Source organism: Apostichopus japonicus, chromosome 21 (genome assembly GCF_037975245.1).
Source record: "Apostichopus japonicus isolate 1M-3 chromosome 21, ASM3797524v1, whole genome shotgun sequence".
Lineage (NCBI taxonomy): Eukaryota > Metazoa > Echinodermata > Holothuroidea > Aspidochirotida > Stichopodidae > Apostichopus > Apostichopus japonicus.
Window position 1 is genome coordinate 9,193,297 of NC_092581.1, and position 25,492 is coordinate 9,218,788.

Here is a 25,492-nt window from a genome sequence, read left to right on the forward strand (position 1 = left end):
TTGTGACAGTAGGCCAACAATATTCTCAACCATTTTCCATGCAATGATGTTTGGTGATATAAATACAAGAGCAATCTTTGCATGTGTATCTGTAACTGCATGTTATTATATGCGACTCGTTCTCGAACACAATAATGTGTTATATTTATTTTCTCATAAAATTATTTGTGCCCCCCCCCCCTTGATACTATGGTGCCCTCCGTGTAAAAAAAATCCTGGCTACGGGCCTGTGTATTACACAGAACGCAAAGTTACATCACACCACCAATCATTACTTTCTCGATCAGCTGTAAACGTAGAAAAGTTTGGTAGATCTACCATATACGTGTATATCAATGGCGTGCCATAGTATTCAACTACTCTCAATAACATCGACAAATTAATGTATGTCATCGAATACTGTATGTGTAAGCCGCAGAGAAACTTGGCTTACGGTAAGATCTATAGCCTAGGTCAACAACGACCGTAGAATCTGTCATCGCCAGCCCTTGATAATACAGTGCTCACGTAAATATATCCATTTAAATTGAGAACTTGCAAAGAGCATCTTCATTAAAGACTTCATGATTTTGATTTCTTCGGTTAGGGTATGGATCCTTAGATGTAAATTGATTTAATTTGATATAAACTCCCTATACCTGTCCTACGTTAGGCCACAACGCAATGAATTTTACAACTGTATTCTCTAACAATTTAGTCTTAGTTCTCTATTATGGAATCTATTTTGGCAAAGTTACGCCATGTATAAAATACGTCAATATGGATTTGCATGTATTGGACAAATTATGAGTGTTTCATATGTAAGAATTATAGAAATTTGTCCGACAGTTCTTAATAACTACACCATGTACTGGAACCAGTTCTGCGACAAAATAGCTTGAATTTCATGGCCATTCGTGGAGAAGCCGGATGAGCGGCAATGTACTAACCCGATATTTTGTGTGACGGTTGGTTTAAAAATCAGATTATTAACGACAAAATATCCACACTGAGTGACAAACTATCCCTCAGTCTTGCACCATGGTGGCCACTGACCAGACGTCTGGAATTAAGGCTGGACAGTCCGGCAATTCAGTCTGTCTCTATCAGTCAATATTGACCCCTCTGCAGAATGCATATATGCTTTGGCCTATGTCCAGTATTTCTACATTAAGGTGAAGAGATTAACCCAGTTTCCAGGGAGGGTCCACAAAATCTGGGGTCTGTGTCCCAGGAATTGCCCATGGAATTTTTTGTGCTGCCAATGATCATTCCCAATGTTGTAAACAGGCACAGAAAAATGTTAGTTTGAAAAATAAATCCTAAATTTCAGAGATTGTATTTCTAAACCAATTATGGTCACTTTATATCCTATATGGGAACCTACAGCTACTCATATTCAAATCTGTACTTATTCATTTACTATTTTACTGGCTTCAGAATATGAATATGCAAGTAGGCATAGGCTATGTATTTACAAAGTTCTGTGCATTATTATTGAATAACTTATATACTATAAATACTGAAACAAAAGTTGTTTATGTTTTCATATCCCACCAGATGTGTATCACTAGTAACTCACTAGTTACATGACATACAAGTCATTATCTCCTGAGAAGCAGACACCATTTATCAGTGACTGAGACATCCGAGCATGAACTGAATTGGGTGATTTTAGCTGAAACATGGACTACGAATTTAAGAACGAGACTAACAGCATTCGACAAAAGGTTGAAGACTTGTTTGACTTTGAAGGCTGCAAAGTTGGAAGAGGTACCTATGGTCATGTCTACAAAGCAACAACCAAGAAAACACCAAAGCAAGAATATGCCTTGAAGCAAATAGAGGGCACTGGCATATCAATGTCAGCTTGCAGAGAAATAGCGGTAATTTTGAAATCGATATCGGAGCATTTACTCTACATGTCATTTATCATTAAATGATTGTCAGATAGAAATAAAGTCAAATCAGCCTACCATCTATTAAATTTTCATCATAAATTTGTAAAATATTTAGTTTGGAAGAAGTTAAATGATGTACTCAGTAGTGTTTGCACGGGTTATCCGGGTACCCGGGTACCCGCCGACGCGATACTACCCGGTTCTTAATTTATTACCCAAATCCTAAGCAAAGTGTGATTTAGAAAAAAAAAAAATGGCAAACCGACGGTTAGGCAGATTTCCCATTGACTTAGTGTGGTGTTAGGCTACAATGTGGTCGAAGATAACAGCAATAACGAAGAGGCCCACTCGAAGCGATACTACCCGGTTCCTAATTTATTACCCGAATCATACGCAAAGTGTGATTGTTTAAAAAAAAATTGCAAACCGATGGTTAGGCTGATATCCCATTGACTTAGTGTGTTGTTAGACTACCATGTGTTTGAAGATAACAGCAATAACGAAAGCTTTCAATAGATATCTTATAACTGCGTCACAATTTCAGCTGATAAACAGATGGCTAGGCTAGACTACCCCCATTAACTTAGTGTGGTGTTAGGCAACCATGTGGTCGAACGTAACAGCAATAACGAAAGTATTCCATGGATGTCTTATAACTGCGTCACAACTCCAGCAAATAAACAGATGGTTAGGCTTAGCTAGATTTCTCTTTGACTTAGTGTGGTGTTAGGCTACCATGTGGAAGAAATTATTATTTATTCATTCGTTTATTTCAAAGAAGGAAAGGCTGACAAGGAATTTTACGCGGTGTTTATGGATTATAAACGGGATAACTAAAAAATAGTAATCGCAAGTGGCTTTTTACTAATCGTTTATTCCAAATGCGATCAAATTGCGCGAATCGCGCAATCTCGCGGCTAATGCGAACCCTGGGCCTGCATAATAGATAGTAGTAGTATTAAAAACTGTTTAAGAGCTTAATTGGATATTTATATTGATCCAATAGACGTGCACAAGCTAGCATAAGCAGCGGCGGCAGTGCGATGTTAGTAGTAATGCTAATTATTATTAAATAATTTATTTATTAACAAGTTAATGAAAGAAACAGAAGCAAATAAAAATTATTGAGGGAGGTTTTATACGATATTTTACACCTACGTATTTGAACATGAAAACATAATCAGTAGAGAATATAATGCACTTATTAGCCTTCAGCATCCAATATGTAATTTCTTGAAAATCGTGATACACGAGGGTAAACAATTTTTTTCGGGTACCCGGATACCCGACGGGTAACGGCCCTCGGGTACCCGATTCCCGATTTTTGGACCCGTGTAAACACTAGTACTCAGAGTAAGAAGTAAATATGTGTTTATGTTATCTCAAGTGAAAAATTCTGAAATATGTGACATTTTCACCTAACTTCCCCCTACTCCCCCCCCCCCTCCCCCAACCACATCCATAACTCGAGCACATTTATTAGGTAGTTATGGTGATTCCATTTACTGATGAAAGTGTATTGATTATGGATCGAAATCATATTAAGCTTTGGTCAGAATAATGATGGCAAACTGATTTTTCGTCAAACTATTGACAATATTTCAAGTTTTCAACCTTTTAACTTTTCTACTGTATGTCTGCTTTTTGTAAGGGGCTAGAAGCTTTTATTTGAGTTTGTTAGCCGCATTTTAAAACTTATGTGATAAAGTTAGGAGACATATATGCATGGGCTGAGTCTCTCTGGATCTTGTTGGAGTGAGGTTAGTCACAACGGAAATTACTTGACATTACAGGGAATAATGCTCAAATTTTGTGGTGCAGTTTGGAAGGCTCTAAATTTTCTCTAGAGTCATTGGATGGTTCCTTTGTACAAAACTGTATACTAACATCAATTGTTTCTACTCCCTTCATTGTACAAAGTTGCTCAGAGAATTGAAACACAGGAATGTCATCTGTCTCAGGAGGGTATTCTTGTCGCACGGTGATCGGAAAGTCTGGCTTCTGTTTGACTTTGCTGAGCATGATCTATGGGTAAGTCTAACCTCTCATCTCTTCCTGATGTATATAGATAGGTCCATGTAATAACTTTCGAGCTCTCATTCTTTCTTTTGAACTTTTCAACTGTTTATTTTATCTCTTCAAATATAACCTCCAATTTTGTTCAGAATTAGTAAGAGAAAAAAAAAGGAAAAAGAACAGAGGTTAAGCATTGACAGTGAATTACTAGAGCAGAGGTCAATTGCTTAGACTTGTAGTGTCTTGAAGCATCTTCTATGCACAAAAGAAAACAAAATTGTTTATCAACATCGCTGCAACATTTCTTCTTTGTGCATATGTTTTGGTCTTAGGTGAAAGAGCTGGTGCTGTGTACAATGGAGAAAACAGTATCAATAGTAACCAAGTGAATGTAATATATTATTTTTTTGAAGAGATTGTCTGCATAGCATTTCGCAGGACAATGCATTTAGTACAAGAGTGCCAAAATGCTTGCTTCCTGATAAATATTACTGTACCAGTTTAGTTAATGAAGCACAAACTGCTGCATTTAACTTGAAATATGTCTTCAAGACTTCAATAAACTTTGATATGAAATGTTGGAAACACATAAACTTTGCCCTCAGACATTCTGCTGGACTTTCAGTAATGTGACAGAAATGAATAAAAAGAAGAAGAAAATTGTTAATGCAAAGAGAAAAACTTCTGAATAGAGTTTAATGTACTTTCAGTTATTTAGCATTCAAATTAACGTTAAGGTCCTTCCTGTGACTTTCATCTTCTTGCAGCCTTTAATGTGATATTTGCACTCATAACTTCAAGATGACTTTCGCTAATAAACGATATTTTATGTTTATAGACTAACAGTTTTAATGTTACATATATGAAATGGACCAGATGTTTTGTTTACATTTTCATTTTTGCTCTAGCATATCATCAAGTACCACAGAAATAACAAGGCGAGCAAGAAGGGTCCTACCTCCGTTCCAATCACAATGGTCAAGTCACTACTTTATCAGATCCTGGATGGTATACACTACCTCCATGCTAACTGGGTACTTCACAGAGATCTGGTGAGTTAAACTAAATAACATCACAGCCGGTATAACCAGGGAGGTATTACAGCCTGTATAACCAGGGAGGTGTTACAGCCTGTATAAACAGGGAGGTGTTAAAGATTGAGAAGCAATGCTTCCCCCAGTTAACCTCACCCCTCTTGAAATGTACTTGGACAGCTGGTTAATCCATTTCATGCTGTAGTATGTTGTAATTGATAGGCTTGTTCAATTACTCCCAAATATGATCACCCTTCCCAAGGGATTCTGAGTCATTCATAATCTTTAAGTCCTTAGACAATAACAGGGTATAAATAATACATTGAAGTGATGTGCTTTATAGCAGAAAATACTTTTAACTACCTGACCTTCTAGATTAAAATGACTGCAAAGTCAAAATCTACAGAATAATATATCACAGTGTTTATGAGTCTTTGAGTAATTTATTAGCAGATACTATGAATAAGTCTATAAGTTCTATCTATTTTTGAACATCTTCCCTGCAAGCAGTGATATTAGTTCTGCAAGGAAAATTCTATCAAAAGTCCGTCTGTGTCGGCCCTGACGGCAGGCGCCATCTTCATAATTTATGAAAAAGTTACGACAGCTGGGCAATGCTAGTTACATGGGGATTTATGAGCTTGAGGTAGCATCTAACAATAGCAGACCCCAGGGAGTGCCTTAGTTGTTCTTATTCTATGATAATGGTATTGACATATCAGTGGCTCTAAACAATACCATGATTACAGGTAACAATGCACATAGGTCCTTTAGGTTTTAACGAATAATGTTGTGGTTCCTTTCATCTCTATCACCTCCCTGGTATAACAACGTCTTGAAAAGAATACTGACAGGGAAATTGAAAACAAAATTTATCACAGGGCAAAAATAGATATCGAATCCGAGCCAGGGACTTCCATGCAACAGAATTAAATGACAATACAATGTTAATAGAAGTCTGAGCAAGAGAGTGCCACAAAATTAGAAAGACGATAGTTGTTGGTGAGTACTTCAGTACTGTCAAGATACCATATATTTCCTTTCTTCTTCATTTTGACAGAAACCAGCTAATATTTTGGTGATGGGTGAAGGACCAGACAGAGGCAGAGTCAAGATTGGTAAGAGTAGATTTAAAACATGCTGTATTGTTGCATTGGCTGCAATCTCTTTCCCCTTTTCCATTGAAACTGTCAAGAATAAAAACGAACCAAATCTCAATAAGTTTTGCAGATTTTAATAATTTATAGTTATGTGATTGGCAGTAAGCACCTAGGTATTAAAACTGATTGAATAAGTTATTCACCTGATGTCTAGTACTATTGATGTTTATGAACATATAGAGTAGGATATCAAAACGAACTTTTCCATTGTTTATCTTTCTCTTTTGGTACATTGTATTGTTTCACCCGGTCATGTTTGCCAGTTCAGTATAATGAAAAACAAATTTCCAATACGTTTTGAACTTTCTGAAATTGTTTGGAAATGACTGCAGTGTTCATAACACAAATGGCAAAACTAATGCAGGGACTTGTTTGTAAAACTTCAGTTGAAATTAACAGTTGCTAGCCTTTGTGTTAAGAAAAACCTAATGGTTGAAAACCAGATCAATATATGAAAAAATGAAGTTGTGAACAAACCTTAGTTTGTGTGGCTAAATTTTGGTCAAGTCGGTAAGCTGGTTAGAACTATTTTGTAGTAAATAAATAAATAAATAAATTTTTTAATGTCTTCTAGACTATGTTTAGAACAAGTAAATGAGCAGTGGAAAAATGTTCTTCTTTATTTTCAAATGCAGACTATTTATGAATAACTTGTACATTTTGATTGTTTCCACGTCCCAGCTGACATGGGCTTTGCAAGGCTTTTTAACTCACCTTTGACCCCCCTTGCCAACTTGGATCCTGTGGTTGTTACATTCTGGTACAGAGCTCCTGAACTATTACTGGGTGCCAGGCATTACACCAAGGCAATCGGTAAGTAGTCATGCTATAACTATAAGCTAACATGCCACAAACTCTGGTCTCTACACTTTTGATTGGGGTAAAGCTACTTCTAATGTGGAATGGTGTATGTTGGTATTAAATTAAATACAGTGACAATTGATTTTACCTATCATCTGCTTAGTCGGAGAGGTGGGGGAGGAGGGTGAAAGGGAACAATGACCTATGTAATCACATGATTCATAACATCTCAAATGAATCCAGTGACTAAAAGTAATTCTCTTTTTCTTATCTTGTACGTAGATATCTGGGCTATAGGTTGTATATTTGCCGAGCTGTTAACCTCAGAACCAATCTTCCATTGTCGCCAAGAGGACATCAAGACCAACACACCTTACCACAGAGACCAGCTGGACCGGATATTCATGGTTATGGGCTTCCCACAAGGTACGAAACGGAGAGAAACATAGAGTGGGCAAAATGGTTAACCCTGTACGCCAATATTATCTATACAGAATACAATTTTATTGTCAGTAATGTTATAAAACACTCTAAGATAAACATTGTTACACTGCCCAGTAAGTGGAATAGTCGTTCATTTACATTGTAGTTTAAATAGTTTATTAAATAGTATCAGTGTACACCATAATTTGTTAATTAATTAATATCTATTATCATTAATTATTATTAATTAATGAATTAGTTCATCAGTGCATTCCATAATTGAACAGTCTATGTGTTCTTGGTTGCTATCTGTTCATACATATATTCACCTTACAGCAACCCAAATTTTTCAGATATTTTTGTGGTTGACCTCTGACAACCAGGTTTTACATTTTAGTTGCTCGAACAGCAAATTTGGTTGTCTGATAATACGTAGCATAATAACAATGACCAATACGTAGACTGTAGGAGAAACATATTGGTTTGGTGTAGAATACCAGCCTTGTGTGTGAAACCAATTTATCATTTACCTAGTTTGGGTTATTTAGTTACGATGCAATCTGAATAATCTAAACAACTAAGTCGTCAGCCGAACAACCTCCAAAGCTGACTTTGGTTGTCTGAACAGAAATTTTAAAGTTGGTGTTCTCGGACAACTACACTACCATTAACAATTTGTCCTGTTACTGCAAAGGTACAAACCAAGATATATTGTCACAATTAAACCTAGAACATTTAGTCAAGATGCTGTACCATAAATAATTTAAGTTTTTTTTTTAATTTCTATAATTTTGGACAGAAGAGATGGAAATTTTTCCAAATAAGGATTCTGCTTTTTTTTTGTTAGATATGACTTAAATACTTCAATTGAACTTGTAACATTGATGTATCTTTTCTGTTTAGATAAAGATTGGGAAGATATTAAGAAGATGCCTGAACATGGGACATTATTAAAAGATTTTAAGAAAGCCAAGTAAGTTTTGGAGGTCGATTCATTATTAACTTGTCCGATTCAATCTTACTTCACATCTAGATATATTTATCCTCAAGTGAGCAAGCTGAAAGGTTAACAAGCCATGTTGGGAAGTACTCATAAAATCCTGTGGAAGATTAATGTCCTAAATTAAGCAATTTAGCTCTGTTGTTGCAGATAGCTCATGGTTGAAGATTGCTTTGTGGCTATTTTGGTCTTTCTAGGAAAGTACCCTCACATTTGGATACTGTTTTGTTTAATGTAGTAACAGTCTTATGAAGCTAGGGTTTCTTGTTACGAATCAACTCTACATCTTTAGATCCTTTTCATAATGATTCTACTGGGCTCAATTCTGTTGAGGATATATGTTCCTTACATACCTATCCTGACCTATGAGTGTTTGGGTTAAGTAACACTTCCTCCTTCAGGGGCACTATGGAACACACTGAGAAACAATGTCATTCTTAGGCTGACCTTAGCAAGTTATTCAATAGTCAAAAATTACACATGTTCTTGCAAAGTAAACCTATCCATGTTGCTTCACTCTAAATAGCTAGTTTAAGCAGAAACTGTGAAGGCCCCTTGAGTTGTTATTCATTATAAGATTTGCATAAACAGTAGCTTAGTAGGACAGCAATACAGGTTGCCTTCTCCTCCTGACTGGCCCTTTAAGGGTTAATTCTAATCAGTGGCCATGAGTGGATGAGACCCACATATAACTGGGCTGCCATATATTAAAGCTATATGTACTAACTATCACTTGTTAGCTTTGATGAACAAATGTGTAAGTGATATGTTTCCTCCCAGACTTACACAAACCACCTTGTCCATGATGTATGTTTTATAGCTTCTTATCTGCTGGTGTCTAATGAAGGTTTGGATATTTGCAAATAGTTTCGTCTTACCCCGACAAACGTTGCCTGCACAATGTTATATCGACCTATCGAAAAATGAAGATATGCCTCTCTGTGTTCTCTCCTTTTGTTTATTTACAAATAAGTGACAACTATTAGATAGATTGCATTTCAGGTTCCTATAAATTTATTGTCAATGCTTTCTTATGAAATGAAACCAATCTCAAGACCAAGTACACAATGAGTTTTATACTAAACAGGGTACTTTTTGGTAAAACCAATTCTTGTAACAGGCATTTCTGGAAACGGAATTTCTTGGGCGTGGAGTTATTTCGATCCGTAGAATTGAAGCAGTGTCCTTAAATGAATGAATATTGAAAGATAACTTTTCATTTTCTTGTTTCTGTCTCAGTTATGCTCATTACTCATTAATTCGCTATATGGACAAACACAAAGTCAAGGCTGACAGTAAAGCATTCCAGTTAGTAAGTACCAATCTCATAATGTATTGTAACTCAGTGCTGTTACCAGACTTTAACATCAGTGGAGGGGAGGGGAGGGGGGAGGGTATGCTGGGTCAGGGTGTGAGGAGGTGGGAGGTAGAGGGGATAAACTAGTGTAGGAGGAGGGAATGGGAAAGGGGTTTGGATTATAATATCCTATTATCAAATAGTTGTAGATTAGGTTTGCAATACAACCACCTTATCTAGTCTGTGTCCTACCATCATAGTACATATCACAGGAGTAACCTGTTACATAAGGATCTATGCAAAGGAATTTGTCTACACAAAGCAGTCCTCTTGATTAAAATCTCTCTCTAAAAAAATAAAGAATGAATGAATTTATCTCAACATGTAGTTGACCAGCTAAACCCCTGTTGCTTCGAGGCTGCAGGTGCATTGTGGGAAGGTCCTGATATCCTACATCCATTGATCTTCTTGTTCCATTTCGTATCAGCTCTCTAAGCTTCTGATAGTGGATCCAATGAAGAGAATAACATCAGAGCTAGCCATGGAAGATCCTTTCTTCAAGGAAGAGCCGTTACCAACGTTGGAGTGAGTATTAGTTCATCGTGCAATGGGTTCATCCCCTTATCTCTATATGTTCTAGAAAACCAGAATGCCATTTTCAATTTTTTTTTGATAAATCTCATTTTTCAAAGTGGGAGATTGAATTATCAAATTTAAACCTACCTCATAATCTAGGAATAATAAAGGAACAGGAAATTTGTTCTTGGAAATTGTCAGTTTTGTTTTTAGTGTGAGCAATAGTTAGCCTTTTACAAATGACCTATTGGTGATTGGTGAAATTGGAATACCTTTTGGTACCAAATTTCCCATAGCAATACAATTTAATACAAGATCAACAATGCTAATAATAATTGTTCACAGTCAAATACACAAAAAAAATGGAAACAGTTTGAAGATTCTGATCTTTAGGTTGCATTTGTGCTGATACTAATATGACAAAGAACCTCTTTGAGAAAGGATGTCTTAGAATATATTGTTGAAGGGAATATTGCAGCCTGTCTTAATTTGAAAAAAAAAAGAAAAAATGTCGGAAATTTGTCTGATTTGATCATGCTATAATAGTGAGCAGGTCTGGTAAAGAACTGCATGACATTGGCAATCTAGCAGGAGCAGCTACTTGTAGACGTCAGACATGAAATATGAAACCTTAAGCTAAATTAGGTTTGACTTATCACTGTACAGTGTACTCTGATGAAATCATGATGAAACCTTAACAGCAACAAGAGAATTAGTTGTAACTTGGGTAAACTTATCGAGTTGGGAGTACTCAGCAATACAGTAAATATCCAGTCAAACATCTGACAGATCATGCAATAGTTGTTTATAGTCTCAGTAAAGGTCAAAGTTGAGGACTATACCTAGATGGGCACTAATAATAAGTGCAGGAGAGTAAGGGCAGTGACCCAATTAAGTAGATTGGATTTGTGACTTTGATTTGAGTAAAAACAAACTGCTTTATAAGAACATGCTGTTGTGGTTGATTGGTCATGGGAAAAAATGCAGGTGAATTATTTATCCAGTATCACATTGCAAAATGGTCAAATTGCTATATAAATGCAAAGGCGTATAGCAGTCTTCACAGGAACACATAGTATTACATTTCACACAAAGTTCAGAGCCTTTAAAACTGCACATAAAATTTGAAAAACTAAAAAGTTGCTATATAATTGCTATATAAATGCAAAGGCGTATAGCAGTTGTTGTACGCAGGAACAAATAGTATTACATTTTTAGACAAAGTTCAAAGCCTTTAAAACTACACATAAAATTTGAAAAAATTAAAACTTCCTATATAATTGCTATATAAATGCAAAGGCGTATAGCAGTTTTTGTACACAGGAACACATAGTATTACATTTCAGACAAATTTTAGAGCCTTTAAAACTGCTACACAAAATTTGAAAACTAAATTATTCCCTTAAGTTTTGTTCTGTATGGACAAATAGTCAAGCATGTGATAGATTTCTTGCTCGCTGTTACTGTTTTTAGTGTTTTTGATGGGAAGACCATTCAGTATCCCAAGAGAGAGTTTTTAACTGATGAAGACAACGAGGAAAAATCCGTCTCCAAGCAGAAGGTCAGTTTGTTGATTTATGTATCTTGCTAGTTTGTTTGTCTGGTAAAATGAAAAGGTTTTACAATTTTCTTGTTCTCTTGTCACTCATACAGATGTTTGTATTATTGATGTTGTTTGGTTTTCTAAAAGAAACAATAGAGTTTTTTCTATCATTCCTGAGTCAACTATCTGTCTCTCCACCTCTCTCTATCTGTCTGTGCAGTGGCGTCGCCAAGGGGGGGCCAGGGGGGCACGTGCCCCCCCTGGAAAACCTAGTGCCCCCCCGAGTGCCCCCCCATCTGAGATTTGGGTTGGTAAAAAAAAATATATATAATTTGTTATATTCAACTCCCATCATCTGAGTTGGTTTTTCATAAGGACAAAGAAGCACAGCGAGCTACATGACTCATCGTTCAAAACAATGAATTTCCCTGTTCTGGCTGTGCTGCAGCCGTGTTTTTATTTCCTAGGAAGTAGGACGAATATTCAGAAAATCACTAGGTGCAGTCCAATCAAATTCCGCAGGCACCATACTTGCCTATATTTGTGGACCCATATATTAAAGTGACCAGACGTCCCGATTTTCGGGGACAGTTCGCGATTACAGTGTGCTGTCCCTGATGAACAAGTGTCCCCGAAAATGTCCCCGATTCGTCAAAATGTTCAGGAAATTTGAAAATATCCCACATTATTGGTAAAATAATTGTAAAAACAAAATTTAGTCACGTGTGCAGTCGCAGAACGGAACTAACCAGTATTTCAGGTGGGCCAGTGTAAAGTGGAAACACTGTTAAAATATGCTAGATCGATCTAGCCTAGCACTCTTTCGTAAAGTAAGTAAATTTCATCTAAGAAAATGCTACATCTTTTAAATAAAATTGATTTAAAAAGTGCTAAGTATAACCATTTTACATAGCACCTTAGGCACCCCCTCCCCTTAGACCCTTCCCCCATATCAGTCACGCAATAAATGTCCCAGATTCCAGTCAAGCAAATATGGTCACCTTACCATATATTAACCCTGTTGTGTAGGGGGTGCAGAGGTCATTTAAGCCTTAAGGTCAGATGCTTGTAGGAACAAATGGCGAATGTTCACACCTGCATACTGAGCCATACTCGATGTGTGATCAAACTTTGGATTGCATGGTGAGATCCCTGATAGGAGCCAATAACTATGCTGGAACCTGTTATCTTAATAGATAATGGGAGAAAACGAGAAGGACAAGAAAGGAGTCGGGGGTCATGCACATATTAATTCCAACAAATGTAGGTTCTATTGATAGGGTTAGGCATAATATCGACAGCATGTGGTTCATATCCTCTGCAAAATTCTGCGTGTTGTTAAAATCATTACCTCAAAAATAGCAGTTTCTGGAGATATCTTCAGATCGAATTTAGAATCATATGTGGCACCATTTTGCATCTAGCCCATCCTCCGTATGCGAAAAATTTCCAATGGGAAGGGGGGCACCCCCTCCCGTTAGACCCCTCCCCCAGGACGGCGATCCGTATCCACCTAAGTGCCCCCCATCAAATGCTGGTGCCTCCCCTGTGCCCCCCCAGACTGAAAAGTCTGGTGACGCCACTGTGTCTGTGTATCTGTCTGCATGTGTATCTGCTCTTCTGTCTGTCTGTCTGCTTCTTTGCATTCTACCTATTATGATGATTTATTTACTGTTTTATATTTGTTTTAAGAAAATAGTTTTTGTCACATTATTTACATCTTAAATTGAAATAAGAAATTTATAATGTAACTGAATAAACAGTATGTGCAATGACACTGCAGTGATATACACAGAGAGTACTCTTTGTAATCACAACAGTGATCAACTTAAGGACACCCATTGGTCAAGCCATGTCACATGCTTAAAATCCTAGAATGTTAATGTGGAATATTCTCGCTACAACTTCACGTCGTGTAACGCAGCCGGTGATGTGTAGGCGCTGTGCAGGTTATGTGAAGGTTATGCGTTGGTGACAAACTCACTGCTTACTTGTGAAGAGTAATGTGCAAGTATATGATCAGATGATTATAGAGGGATACAACGGTTGGTTAAAGGTGGCGACATTTTGAAACAGTGAATGCTAGCTTTTATATGGTTGTAGGATCCATGATGACCAGTGCCTTTTTAGTCTAGGGACAAACTCTGACTGGCTAACAAAAGCTGGCTTTCTCATCCAGGAGAGGTTCAGTATTTAGCATTCAAGTTCTTTATACACAAAATGAATTTTGTATCCACAATGAGTTTTGTATACACAATTGAGTTTTGTATACACAACTGAGTTTTGTATACACATAGGAGTTTTGCATGTACTCATCTGAGTTTTAAATACACACCTGAGTTTTGTATATACTCATCTGAGTTCTGTATACACAAAATGAGTTTTGTATACACAAATGAGCTGTGTATACACATCTGAGTTTTGGTATGTACTCATCTGAGTTTTGTTTACACAACTGAGGTTTGTATATACTCATCTGAGTTTTGCATGTACACATCTGGGTTACACAATACCATTGTCGAGACAGTAGTACCCTTTAGTGTGTGCCATCACTGACCATAATGATAGTTGTTATCCATTCTATTTCAACAGCCCTTTGATTTTCCCTTTAATCCTGGTTTGATGGGACAGGTTCCACATTATCCTTCCTTACAGTTTCCATTTGTGGGAATGTGGAATATGTTTGTAGGTTTCAAAATAGTTAGCCTCATGCTTTGGCTTGTTTGGTTTAAATTTCCTGTTAAAGACCACACTTTTGGCATTTAATTATTCCTCTTTGGAATAATATTTTTGAAGAAACACTGATAAGGTCCCATATCACTTTGTAACCATGAAAGAGTTTTCTCCATTGATAATTATAGCTTCATGTACTAAATCGTCCTTCCTCTTTCTAAAAAAAAAGCATATTTCTGCATCTGTGCTTGTGTTTTGTGTTTCAACTTTGAGCCCTTGTTCTCTTGCATGGTTTAAATCTTTGCTGCTTTCTGGATCTATTTGAAGTCAGTTCAAACTGCACTATAGTTCAAGTTCTTTGAAGCAGAGATTTTTTCATGTCAGTTGTTAATTGTTAAACTTTCTGCATGTGTTATGAAAATTAAGCCAATTTGAATGACCGAAGTAAGTTTGATAAGGATGAGGCTTGGGTCAGTGAACCCTCAAGATAAAATTTTCAAAATTTGGTATAAAGGATCGATTCTAACAGGAGGGTTGGGCAGCTGCACCAGAAGTGGCACACAAGCACAAAATCTGGTCCAAGAAACAAATCACTCCAGTCTGATAAAAATTGGCCTGCTATCCTGCAGGAGGTATGCAGAATTTATGGCTGGAAGGCCCCTATCCTAGTCTAGCATGTACATTGTTCAATTAAAGGAGAGCAAGATTTGGGTTCTCTCTTGTCCTTTTGCTCCAACCAATGTTTCTCTTGGTATTCCTAGAAAATTGAGAACCCCTGAGCTAGAGACTCAAATTACATTTTATTGGTGCAAAATAAACATGACTTTATATTCCTGATTCTGTTTGTTTTCTGTCATGTTATGTTTGCACTTAATATTCTGTTATTAGACGTTCGCTTTCTCTTAAATTTTGATCTGTGAATTTTTTGTTTAATTTATTTTTATTAACTCTTTTAAAGTGTTGATCTCATTCCATTAATTTGTGTCAAACATATATGAACTAACAGACTGATTAGTTTTCCAAGCTCTCTCAACATTCTTCATTTTCTATGATTTGAAGGTTTGGTTAAGTTCTTTCACAATTAACAAATTGCCATTGGCATGCATTTTGTAACTTTAGCTGTGTTGGTTTTCAGTATGAGTAGTATTAATGTCATTTGCACTATGTGAGTGTGATTTGCACTATGTGAGTGTGATTTACATTATGTGAGTGTGATTTGCACTATGTGAATGTGATTTGCGCTATGTGAATGTGATTTGCATCGTGTAAATGTAATTTGCATATGTGAGTGTGATTTGCACTATGTGAGTGTTATTTACATTATGTGAGTGTGATTTGCATTATGTGAGTGTGATTTGCATTATGTGAGTGTGATTTGCATTCATTATGTGAATGTGAACAGGTGTGTAACATCAATGCAAACAACTGATAGATGTGAAACTTGTATGAGTGTGTGTATCAAGTTTCAGTGGCAGTTACAGGATTTCTCGGAAGAGCGGGCACAGGGAGAAAGAAAGCCTTTCAGACTATGTACCTTGTGTAGAGCAAAAATATTTGTTTGCTTAAATTTTAGTGCCAATTTCATTATTTCTCCCTGGATCCACCCCTGCATTTATGAACAGCATTTACATGTACTGTGAACTTCTGGTGTACAACATCTGTGTGTGTGGTATGTACATGAGAGAAATGCACATGGACAGCACCAGTTAGTGTGTGGCATTTTTGTGAGCAGCTTGCACAAGTGGAACAACAGTATGAGAAAAGCAGGTGTGTGACCAGTCTGTATGTTGCATGGTAGTGATCAGCATGTATGTGAGAGACATTCACAAGAAAAACATTTGTGTTTACAGCAGGTGTGCAACATGTTTGTATGTGGTATGTTTGTAATAAGCACAGACATGGGAGACAGGTACATGAATAACATTGTGGGACCAGCTGTTGTGTGTTGTGTATTTTGTTATTGGTACATGTGGAACGTGTATGTTACCAGCATGTATTGGAATAGTATTATAGAAACAGCATAGATTCCATGCATATCAATAGCATACTCCCTCATTACACCTTGGAGAAAGAGAGTGAGTTATGCATGCATATATGTGCCAAGCGATTCCTAATAAAGAAACATTGTAAGCAACTATTCATTTCACAATGTACTCTGTTACAAAGCTGTCAGCTTATACTGTTCTTGAGCATGAATTGATGTGTCATGTGCTCTTCAACTACCAGCAAATGTCTAGCATAGCTTTTACTAAACATGTTTCTACTTCACAATTTAAAGTATAAAACCTTGTCTATCTGTTTCCTCAGACGAGTTCATCTGGGCATTCCTCTAATGCCAAACGGATCAGATCGTCCGGGCAAAGCGGTGGTATGATGCAACAGGACTACCAGTCTTCTCAGGTATTGGCTTATTGCAGAATTAATGGGCTGATTTTAAGTTAATAGTTTATGTCAACATTCATATGTTACAAATCTCTAAAACAATTTTTGTAATTTGTTTATTCTGAGTTTCTACTAAAATGTATTGCTAATCTAAAAAAGAATGGAAAAAAAAACCTGATAGTTTCCTGAATGATTGAATGTGTTACAAACTTGAAAAACTAAAATGGTACCAGCTTTTATCTGGTCTCGAGAGCAGAAGAGGGTGGGTAGAGGAAGTGGTTTGTGTTAGTGCTATCAGTGAAGAATTACCAACAAGACATGAGCTTTTCCAAGTATATGGCCTTTTTGTCAACAAGGATTGGGGTAACTACTGAAGACACGCTTCACCATGGAATGGTTCGGCTGGAAACATTTCATGGGTATGCATATGTATGTATAGGCCAATCAGGTGGGGTAATCTATCTATACTGATTTTCCATGTCTGGCTTCAAAGCACTGGTATTGACAGTATGAGCAGTATGAATATCATGTATCTACCAGATAAAGGTAAGGAACTGTTCATACTGTTAGTACAAGTGCTGTGAAGCATGATATAGAAGGACAGAATAGAGTGGTATTAGCATTAGAATCAGATATAGGTAAGGAACTGTTCATACTGTCAATACTAGTGCTTTAAAGCATGATAAAGAAGGACAGTATAAAGTGGCATTAGCATCAGATAAAGGTAAGAAACTGTTCATACAAACATGATATGAAAGGACAGTGTAGAGTGGTATTAGCATAAGACTCAGATAAAGGTAAGGAACTGTTGATACTGTCAGTACTGGTGCTATGAAGCATGATATAGAAGGACAGTATAGAGTGGTATTAGCATTAGAATCACAAAGGTAAGGAACTGTTCATACTGTCAGTACTGGTGCTTTGAAGCATGATACGAGATGCCAGTATAGAGTGGTATTAGCATTAGAAAATTGTTCAACTGCCTGTTAGTACCTGTAGGCTAAGCGTTTTGTTGGTCTATCTATTCTGTCTATTACAACAGTATTTTTGTTCATCATTCTCATTGCAGCAGAAACACATGATGTCCGGATATCAAGGTGGAAGTGGACAGGGTAACCACAACCAGGGTCAGGGGAACCGTATGTACACATCTGGGAGTGGGTCGCACACCGGCCACTCCAAGATGACCCATGGGAGTCAACACCATCAGTCCCACTCACAGCACCACCAGAGACAACACCAACAGCACCCACACAGATACTGAGGTAAATGGAATAGGCATCAGATCTGCCCCAGAATTGTACCACATTCCTCCCCACCATCATTACCCCCTCCCCCCCCCCCCCCCAAATGTGTTCAGAAGAGCTCTTAGGTGTAGCTTCATATACAAGACGTCTAATGTTTATCTTTTCAATTAATGAGTTTGACATGTGTCACATACTATAAAGGCTATAATTCTGTGAGTTAGGTTAGGTTAAAGTTAGTAAGAACATCCTACTAATGGTTACAAGCAATCTTAGTTTTATACAGGAAACTAAGGGTGCACCCTTCTCTTTTGTGGTCACATTGCCATATAGGAAGAGTGCAATTTGACGATTGGGTACAATTGTGGATGATCACCCATTTCTTCTTTAAAAATGTAAAACAATTTAGGTCCACTTGTGATGCCATTAGTTTTACGGTTAATATTATATATACAAAAAGTTCAATTTAGTGATTAAAGTAAATCGCATTACTTAGTAATTACTTTAATTCAAAAATCATTCAAATGCAAGTTTTAATTAGTTTTCTTAATTGTTTGCAGGAGTTAAAGAATTTTCATTAACATTAATTTTTTGGTTTCTACAAAGGTTGATTTTGTTTCTCCTTTTTTCCACCTGATTTTTATCTGTTGCAGGAAATGTAAGAAGTGCAAATGAGTCAGAAAACTACACTCAAGAGAAAGAAGTTTAAACTGTTGCCATGGCTGCCATGTTGTCATCTCAATGTTGTAGTTAAACTCTTGGTGAATTTGTTGGCTGTATGAATTGCACATGTGCAAAAATTTTTGCTAAAATTCCGCACATAGAAACAACTTAAGTATGTGCGCTTTGTGTTAACCAAAATGCTTGTAGATGAGAAACACTGCCTTTGTGTTCCAGTGTCGATGCGGTGACTGTATGACTATTAAAAAGTAAAACTTTTGTAGCCCACACTATGCGATAAGATGTCTGGATGGATTGGTGCTGAGAATTGTTTAGTTGTTGTAATTACTAAATGCATTGACTTCCATCTCTAGATTATCAGTATTGTCCCCAAAAGTGCTAGAAAGTCAAATACTGGTCACCCATGTGTTCTAATTCCAACAAGCATTGCAATACTGCTGCCAGAGTAGTTACCCACACTGATATGTTGGATGGAATCTTTTAATATTATTCAATGGCTGACAAACATTTTGAGGGTCAGAACCTCTAGGAAAGTACTTCTTAAGATTTCTAGCAATGTTTCATATGCTACAATATGGGACTAATAACTGATGACCTTTAAGCCAGAGAGTATTTTGTTCCTATTTTGAAGAGGCAAATTTGTATTGGTTCTTCTACCATATTTGAGGGAAGCACTGTGACAACATTTAAAATACCATAGAGTCAGCTAAGAGACATACATCATGTTCCTATTACAAGTGTGTGGGAGAAGAGAGAAGGAAAAAGAAAGATGTAATGTTAAGTTAATTGTCCATTGAGAATGGAACTGTTCTATCTTGAAGTTGGTAATTCTCCCCCCCCCCCCAAAGAAAAATGGTACATTCGTAGATGTGGTATAGGGAAGTAAGGAGATGTTCCCAAAGAGTGAGACAAATGAACGTTATTGGGGGAAATGCGATATTCATTTGAAACATTCCGTGAGGAGGGTTTTCTGCCTCCGATAATTTAATTGCTTCAATCTAAATACTTCAAACGACAGATCATGTTCATTTGAAACATTCTGTTAGGAGGATTTTGTGCCTCTCTGTGATGACTGACTGATCAACAGTATGACTACTTTAGATCCTACTTCTATGTTTAAATACTGAAATATGAGTAAATACTGAATATGAGTAAATATTGAATATGAGCAAATACTGAATATGAGTAAATATTGAACATGAGTAAATATGCTAAACTGGTTTCCAACATCAACCAGAAACAAGCAGAGAGCAAAACACACACAAAAAAGAGACGGAGACTGAATCATATTTGCATGTAATATTGTAATATGCAGCAGACACACAAGATGTATGTAACTGTGGATGGTAGGGTCAAATGCTGTCATGCTCAAAAAATAATTAATAAGTACAGTAGACACAGTATGCGACAGACGTTGGCATTCTGCTGAGTTGAGTTAATTGATTTACTTGATTTAAGTACAGCATATTCTGTGTGACATCATCATATCATCATAAATTATATATATTCTCAGTATTGATTCTTTACTTGGGTCTGCCATGTTACAATTGCCATACAATGGAAATGGAACAATAGCACATTGTCGTGATAGATATTTCATTGTTTCGAAGCATCTAAAGCATACAAAGTCAGATGCTACTTTTGACCAATTCTCATATATAGTGTGTTTGATATTAACTTTAGTTTACAATCAGTTATCTTCCTTTTATAATACAATCATCATATTTCTTACCTAATATATACCTGTATAGCATCCTCCCTATGCTGTATCCCTTGTGTTGATGAATGATAAGGCTATGCTTACTAGTCAAAACATATCATGTTTGTATTCACAATGTAATAACAAAATGTGTTGGACGCATGAATCTCACAACAGATGTTAAATATAAAAGTATCTGGATCAGTCTACGATTACAGAGTCTACGTATAGGTAGTCAGCATAAAGGGATTATGGGTAATTTATTTTGGGTGAAAATGTGAATGTCCTTCTTGAACGATGCAGTACATTGCTTTTGTGCAGATCACCAGAAGATTTGGTCTCAAGCAGACTATGAAGTTTAGTAAGAATGACACATGAAGTATCACCTTAATGCATGTTAACCACACACACACGACACAGCTGGAGACACAGCATAGAACAAAGCAAGGGTTAACCAGCTGTAAGTTTCTTTACTGGGCTACTTAAGGTATTAAAACTGGTGTGACAAAACTGAATACTATGACTAGGTGTTTGAAATAGACCGTGTTGTTAGGTTCAATGACTTACTGAGGGTTTTACAAACAGATGGCAGTGGGGTTTATAGCACCCATGGACGACATATGTGTAGCCTTCAAACCCTGGCATTTTGTCGTCTGTGATCTGTTTATGTTTGCTGTATAAAGTACAGCAAAATTAAATGGGCATTGTGAAGTACCGAGCTGCATATTAAACCTTAATGATTCAGTAAATCAAATTTAATTATCTAATCATTCTTTCGACACGATATTGTCTAAATTTAATATCGACTGTGTGAAATGTAATAAATGCCTGCACTGCATTAAAGTAATGAGTAGCCCTCACATTTCTGATGTTTTCTTTTTATTTTGAGATGCTGTAAATTAAAGCTCTTGATGCTTCCTAAACTGTTATCTTCAAATCAAGTCCAGAGCACAAAGTTGAAATGGCCCAAACACGATGCTTCTTAGGTAGAGCATCAATGGTGCAGAGGATTCATAGCATCATCAGTGAAGTTACCACTGCAGTTTGTATTCAGTTGACCTGACTCTTGTGATACCGTACTCAACCAGTGAAAAATAGCTTCCTGGAACATTACCTGACGAATTATGTAATGAGGCATTAACTTCAAAGATTCGCAAATATAAGCCAAATACACTAACTTAAATTTGTGGGAAATAGAATATTCTGCACTGGACTGTATTTCAGATCCTCCTGCAAGCAGGAACTCGCGAAGAAGCCTCATTGGCTTATCAAAGCCGCAAGCTGACCGAAGTCAGTCTCTTACATTCATATTTAACGTCCATGATTATGAACTGTTAATTGCCAACAACTCTGGACTAAAGGATTAACACCTTGTTTAATCTGGACCAGCCAAGGGGTTGTAATCACATATATCTCTAGTAAAGAGTGAAAGGATTCAATTAAGTTTGAATATTAAATAGCTTCATTAGGTTAATGCAAAATTGCAACTCAAAGCAAATCTGAGCTTTAACAATAATATCGTATGATCTTTGATCTTTAATTCCTTAAGCAGGGCAAGCATTTAATGTTCATCAGAGATGACCAAACGTCTGTTCGAACAACCAAAATCAGCTTTGGAGTTGCTTACATCAAATTTGAGATTACATTGTAACTAAATGCCCCTAAATAGGTAAATTGATAAATTAATATCATCTGCAATCACTTTGGACATACTGAAATCAAACAAACAAAGTTGTGGTCCTATGGTCCACCCCAAAGGGGATTTTTACTGGTCCTATACATTTGGTGCTCTATTCCACAAATTAACCTATACATCTCTCCTACAGTTTACATACTGATCATTCTTCATTAGTTCGATACATTTTTCTAACAATCATATTTGCTGTTCGGACAACCAAACAGAAAGACCAGGTCGTCCAAGGGACAACCAGACAAAAAATCCTTAAAAGTTTGCCCAGCTTTAATATTGAGCTACTACTTAAAATGCCACCCTGTCAATATTGGTTCAATAGTATTTTCACTGGGTATGTCTACAAAGCAATTAGCAAATTTCATGAATGAATAAGTAAAAGTACATTAACTAAAACCCATCCTAATGAGAAGCCATAATTTACTCATCTTTGTGAATAACTTGACTGTTACCAGTTTTAATAATTTACGAAATACATAGAAACTTTGTGAGCTTTTGTAAGCTTCTCATAGCTCAGAAATATTCTAAATGCATCATGTTTCAAGGATAAATCAACAGAAAGATTGTAATAGCCTAAATAAAGCTTTTGAAGAGTATTGGCCAATATGACATCAAAGAACCCCACCCCCTCCTCCACAACTATAATCTGACTTCCTGTGGTATAGTTGAAGGTTTAGCCAGTTAAAATAGGTTATATTTAATCAACCATATCTCCAATGAGGGGCAAGCTATTGAGATGAGGTTTTCAACGTAGTGTGGAATATTTTTCTCTTCAATATAAGTTTCACACTGTTCGTCACCACAAAATCCTTTAAGTTAGTGAATCCATCGTAGTGTTTGCATGAGGCCAATGCTGAAACGTCCTACTGATGCCAAGACACACACGACTACCAAGAGTTGTAGAAGGACCTTTCAGGACGACAAAATTTTGAGAAGAGCAGGATCCAAACTTCGACACTAAGGGAAAACAGATTCTGCATTCTAGCAACCAAACTTCAAGCCCATAGTTGGTGGTAAACTTCTTTACCCTCTTCTATAGGTGCTGTAGTGTCTTGCATGCAGCATGACTGAGGATAGCAACCATATCCATTCGATGGAGTCCAAAGGGTCATAGGGAAGAAATGTCCATAATCTACTTGCTTCCACAATGACACTTCTGTTTATCAATTGCCTACCACATGCATTTTCAGCAACAATCCCATATCAACATACTTTATCACCCATACTTCATGGGGTCTACCCTAGAGATTTCATCCAATGTTCAAAAACAGGACCAAAAAAAAAATGAAAATTCCAGTCTCCAAATGTCTTGTAAGATTTGAAGAAGGCTCTAACATTAACTGTCATCTGCAATCTCAGAGTTGAGCTGAGCCTCGATATCAGCTTCTATAACGTTTAAACACACACTATATTGTTGATCTAGTCCCAGGTAACTATCTGACATGATATACAGGTTGTAGATGTAACGTCCGGGATTCTCCGGTGTGTAGAAAGACAACTGTACTGTTGATCTACTCTGAACGAATCCCACCCTCTTCAACGCCATCAATTCTCTGTTCTCGATATCTCCCAAGACCATGAACCAGCCCTCCGTCTTGGCTTTGGTAAAGCGGGGCGAGAAGGCCTTCTGGTCATTCTGCAAGAGACAGAAGTACAGATTTAGCGAGATGATCCTGGTCTGAATCAAACACATTTAGTATAATGGGCCAAAATGAAACATTCATCTGCTTGATATCAATATATATATTTCAAATGAAAACTTCTAGGTCTAATAATACTGTGTTCAAATTGGTTTTTACGTGGGAACAAACTTAAGGTTTAAGCAAATTCACAGCTGTACTTCTGCATTTGTACGTAGGTACCGATTCCTACTATGTGTTTATGTATTACATTATTTTTTGGCATTAAAAGATGGTGACAAAACTATATTCCCCTCTAGGACTGCATAGCATCAATGTAACCTGGTATAAACTGTATAAACACACTGGTATTTGTTACTAGAGCTGCTTTTTAGGTTTGATCAAGAGGAATGGCCTCTCAAGTCCAGAGAACTGGCATGAGGAAAGGTGGTGAAGGGGGAGGGGGGGGGATGAGAGGGACGTAGGTGTTACTTCAAACTGCCTGGTGACCTCAGAGTGATTCCCTCCTACCCCCCCCCCCCCCCCGCCGACTAGCTACCCTTCCAGACCACCTGTAACCTCAGAGCAGAGCTCATTACTACAGATGGAGATATAAGCAATGCAACAGAAACAAATGCTGGAAGAGATATTTGAATTTGATACCTTATGTCTTTTCTTGCTTATCCTTGTGATTTCTATTTCTAATACATATTCTTGGTCAGCATGGACGGTGATATATTGGTCATCTTTGGCATAATCTGGAGACAGAAATGAACCAGTGAAAAACAAAAGTAAGTCACTATCTCATGTTTGTTTGTCTTACCTGGGAAAGATGACAAATAATTTGATAAAATGAAAAGTTAAGGCACAAAAACTGCAGGCAGTATTTACAAGGTATACCTATTTACTGGCAGAATGCACCACACTGGATTAGGAGAATGGTATTTTTTCACTGCGCAGTGCCAAGTACTATAAAGAGAGGAGGAGGAGGAGGAGGAGGGGGGGCTTGTAGAGGTGCAGTCTGGTTATGTAATCACATATTTTAACATGTCAGTTGAGTTGAGGAATAACTTTGATAGTTTGGTTTACCTAGTCACACAACAGATACTAAAAAGTCAAGTCACAATAGCCATTAACCCTTTCTTCAAGACAAACATTATTAGTTAGCCTAGCTCTACAGGGATGAAATAACAGATTAACTCAGGCCTGGTATTTCTTTAAATGTAAGCTCACAGGCTAGAGTTATTATGTTCATTATATTCATTAAAAGAGAAGAGTTGTTATCTCAAGAGACGATGAGATATCTAATAGCATTCGTCTAAAACATAGCACCAATTACTTGAGTGAACCTGTTGGGGAGAGTGACAAAGTGTTTTATGTAATTACAGAAATGATACAAAACTAGATGCTTTCTTTTAAGATCACATATAGTATAGACAAATAAGATGAAGGATAAAAGTGACCTTTGATGATTCCCTCCAGTCTCCGTTTCTCCTCCTGGTTCCCCTTAGCCCACCAGCCTTTGATTCCAAGCCTCACATCAATCACTGGTAGCTTCTGAAGAACTTCCCAAATCTAAAAAGTATCAACGGAAAGTAAATTATAGAAAAAAAAGTCTCTGTGGATCACCAAGAGCAGACAGTCAGACAAGACAGCAAACTGTTTGATTTCAAGTTTGCTGAAGCTAAATAATCTATTTATGTTTGCGAAAACGAAAAAATTAAAATAAAGGAAATCAATTTGGGATTAACTTCTATATTTATAGAGAAACAAT

The 25,492-nt window shown here is 36.9% G+C and overlaps 2 protein-coding genes across 7 annotated transcripts in view; one reads left to right on the plus strand and one right to left on the minus strand.

The window, feature by feature from the left end:
* Positions 1-303: 303 nt before the first annotated feature.
* LOC139962439 (cyclin-dependent kinase 8-like) lies at positions 304-21,269 on the plus strand. Of its 5 annotated transcripts, none has more exons than XM_071962385.1 (15): positions 304-434; positions 1,540-1,865; positions 3,801-3,911; positions 4,805-4,948; positions 5,991-6,048; positions 6,772-6,903; positions 7,174-7,317; positions 8,218-8,287; positions 9,554-9,626; positions 10,099-10,196; positions 11,661-11,748; positions 14,323-14,415; positions 16,711-16,803; positions 17,855-18,050; positions 18,683-21,269. In XM_071962385.1, the coding sequence occupies exons 2-14, from the start codon at positions 1,665-1,667 to the stop codon at positions 18,047-18,049; spliced, it is 1,500 nt and encodes a 499-aa protein (XP_071818486.1). In that variant the 5' UTR covers positions 304-434; positions 1,540-1,664; the 3' UTR covers position 18,050; positions 18,683-21,269. The 5 variants fall into 5 exon arrangements, with proteins under 5 accessions (XP_071818486.1, XP_071818483.1, XP_071818487.1 ...); XM_071962382.1 differs by having other exon boundaries at positions 347-507; XM_071962383.1 differs by lacking the exon at positions 304-434 and adding an exon at positions 443-587.
* LOC139962438 (activating signal cointegrator 1 complex subunit 3-like) overlaps positions 19,995-25,492 on the minus strand; it is a 43,236-nt gene continuing 37,738 nt past the window's right edge. For both annotated transcript variants that reach the window (XM_071962380.1, XM_071962381.1), the window contains exons 39-41: positions 25,182-25,293; positions 24,382-24,476; positions 19,995-23,735 (exon numbers count right to left, since the gene is read on the minus strand). In XM_071962380.1, coding sequence (XP_071818481.1) covers positions 23,436-23,735; positions 24,382-24,476; positions 25,182-25,293 — 507 coding nt within the window. In that variant the 3' untranslated portion in view covers positions 19,995-23,435. The remainder of the gene's footprint in view (positions 23,736-24,381; positions 24,477-25,181; positions 25,294-25,492) is intronic.

Excerpts from the sequence above, each read along its gene's own strand:
- LOC139962439 (XM_071962385.1), top strand. The coding sequence starts at position 1,665 with ATGGACTACGAATTTAAGAACGAGACTAACAGCATTCGACAAAAGGTT. Across the intron at positions 7,318-8,217 it reads GGTTATGGGCTTCCCACAAG|ATAAAGATTGGGAAGATATT; the intron begins GTACGAAACGGA and ends TTTTCTGTTTAG. Across the intron at positions 10,197-11,660 it reads GAGCCGTTACCAACGTTGGA|TGTTTTTGATGGGAAGACCA; the intron begins GTGAGTATTAGT and ends TACTGTTTTTAG.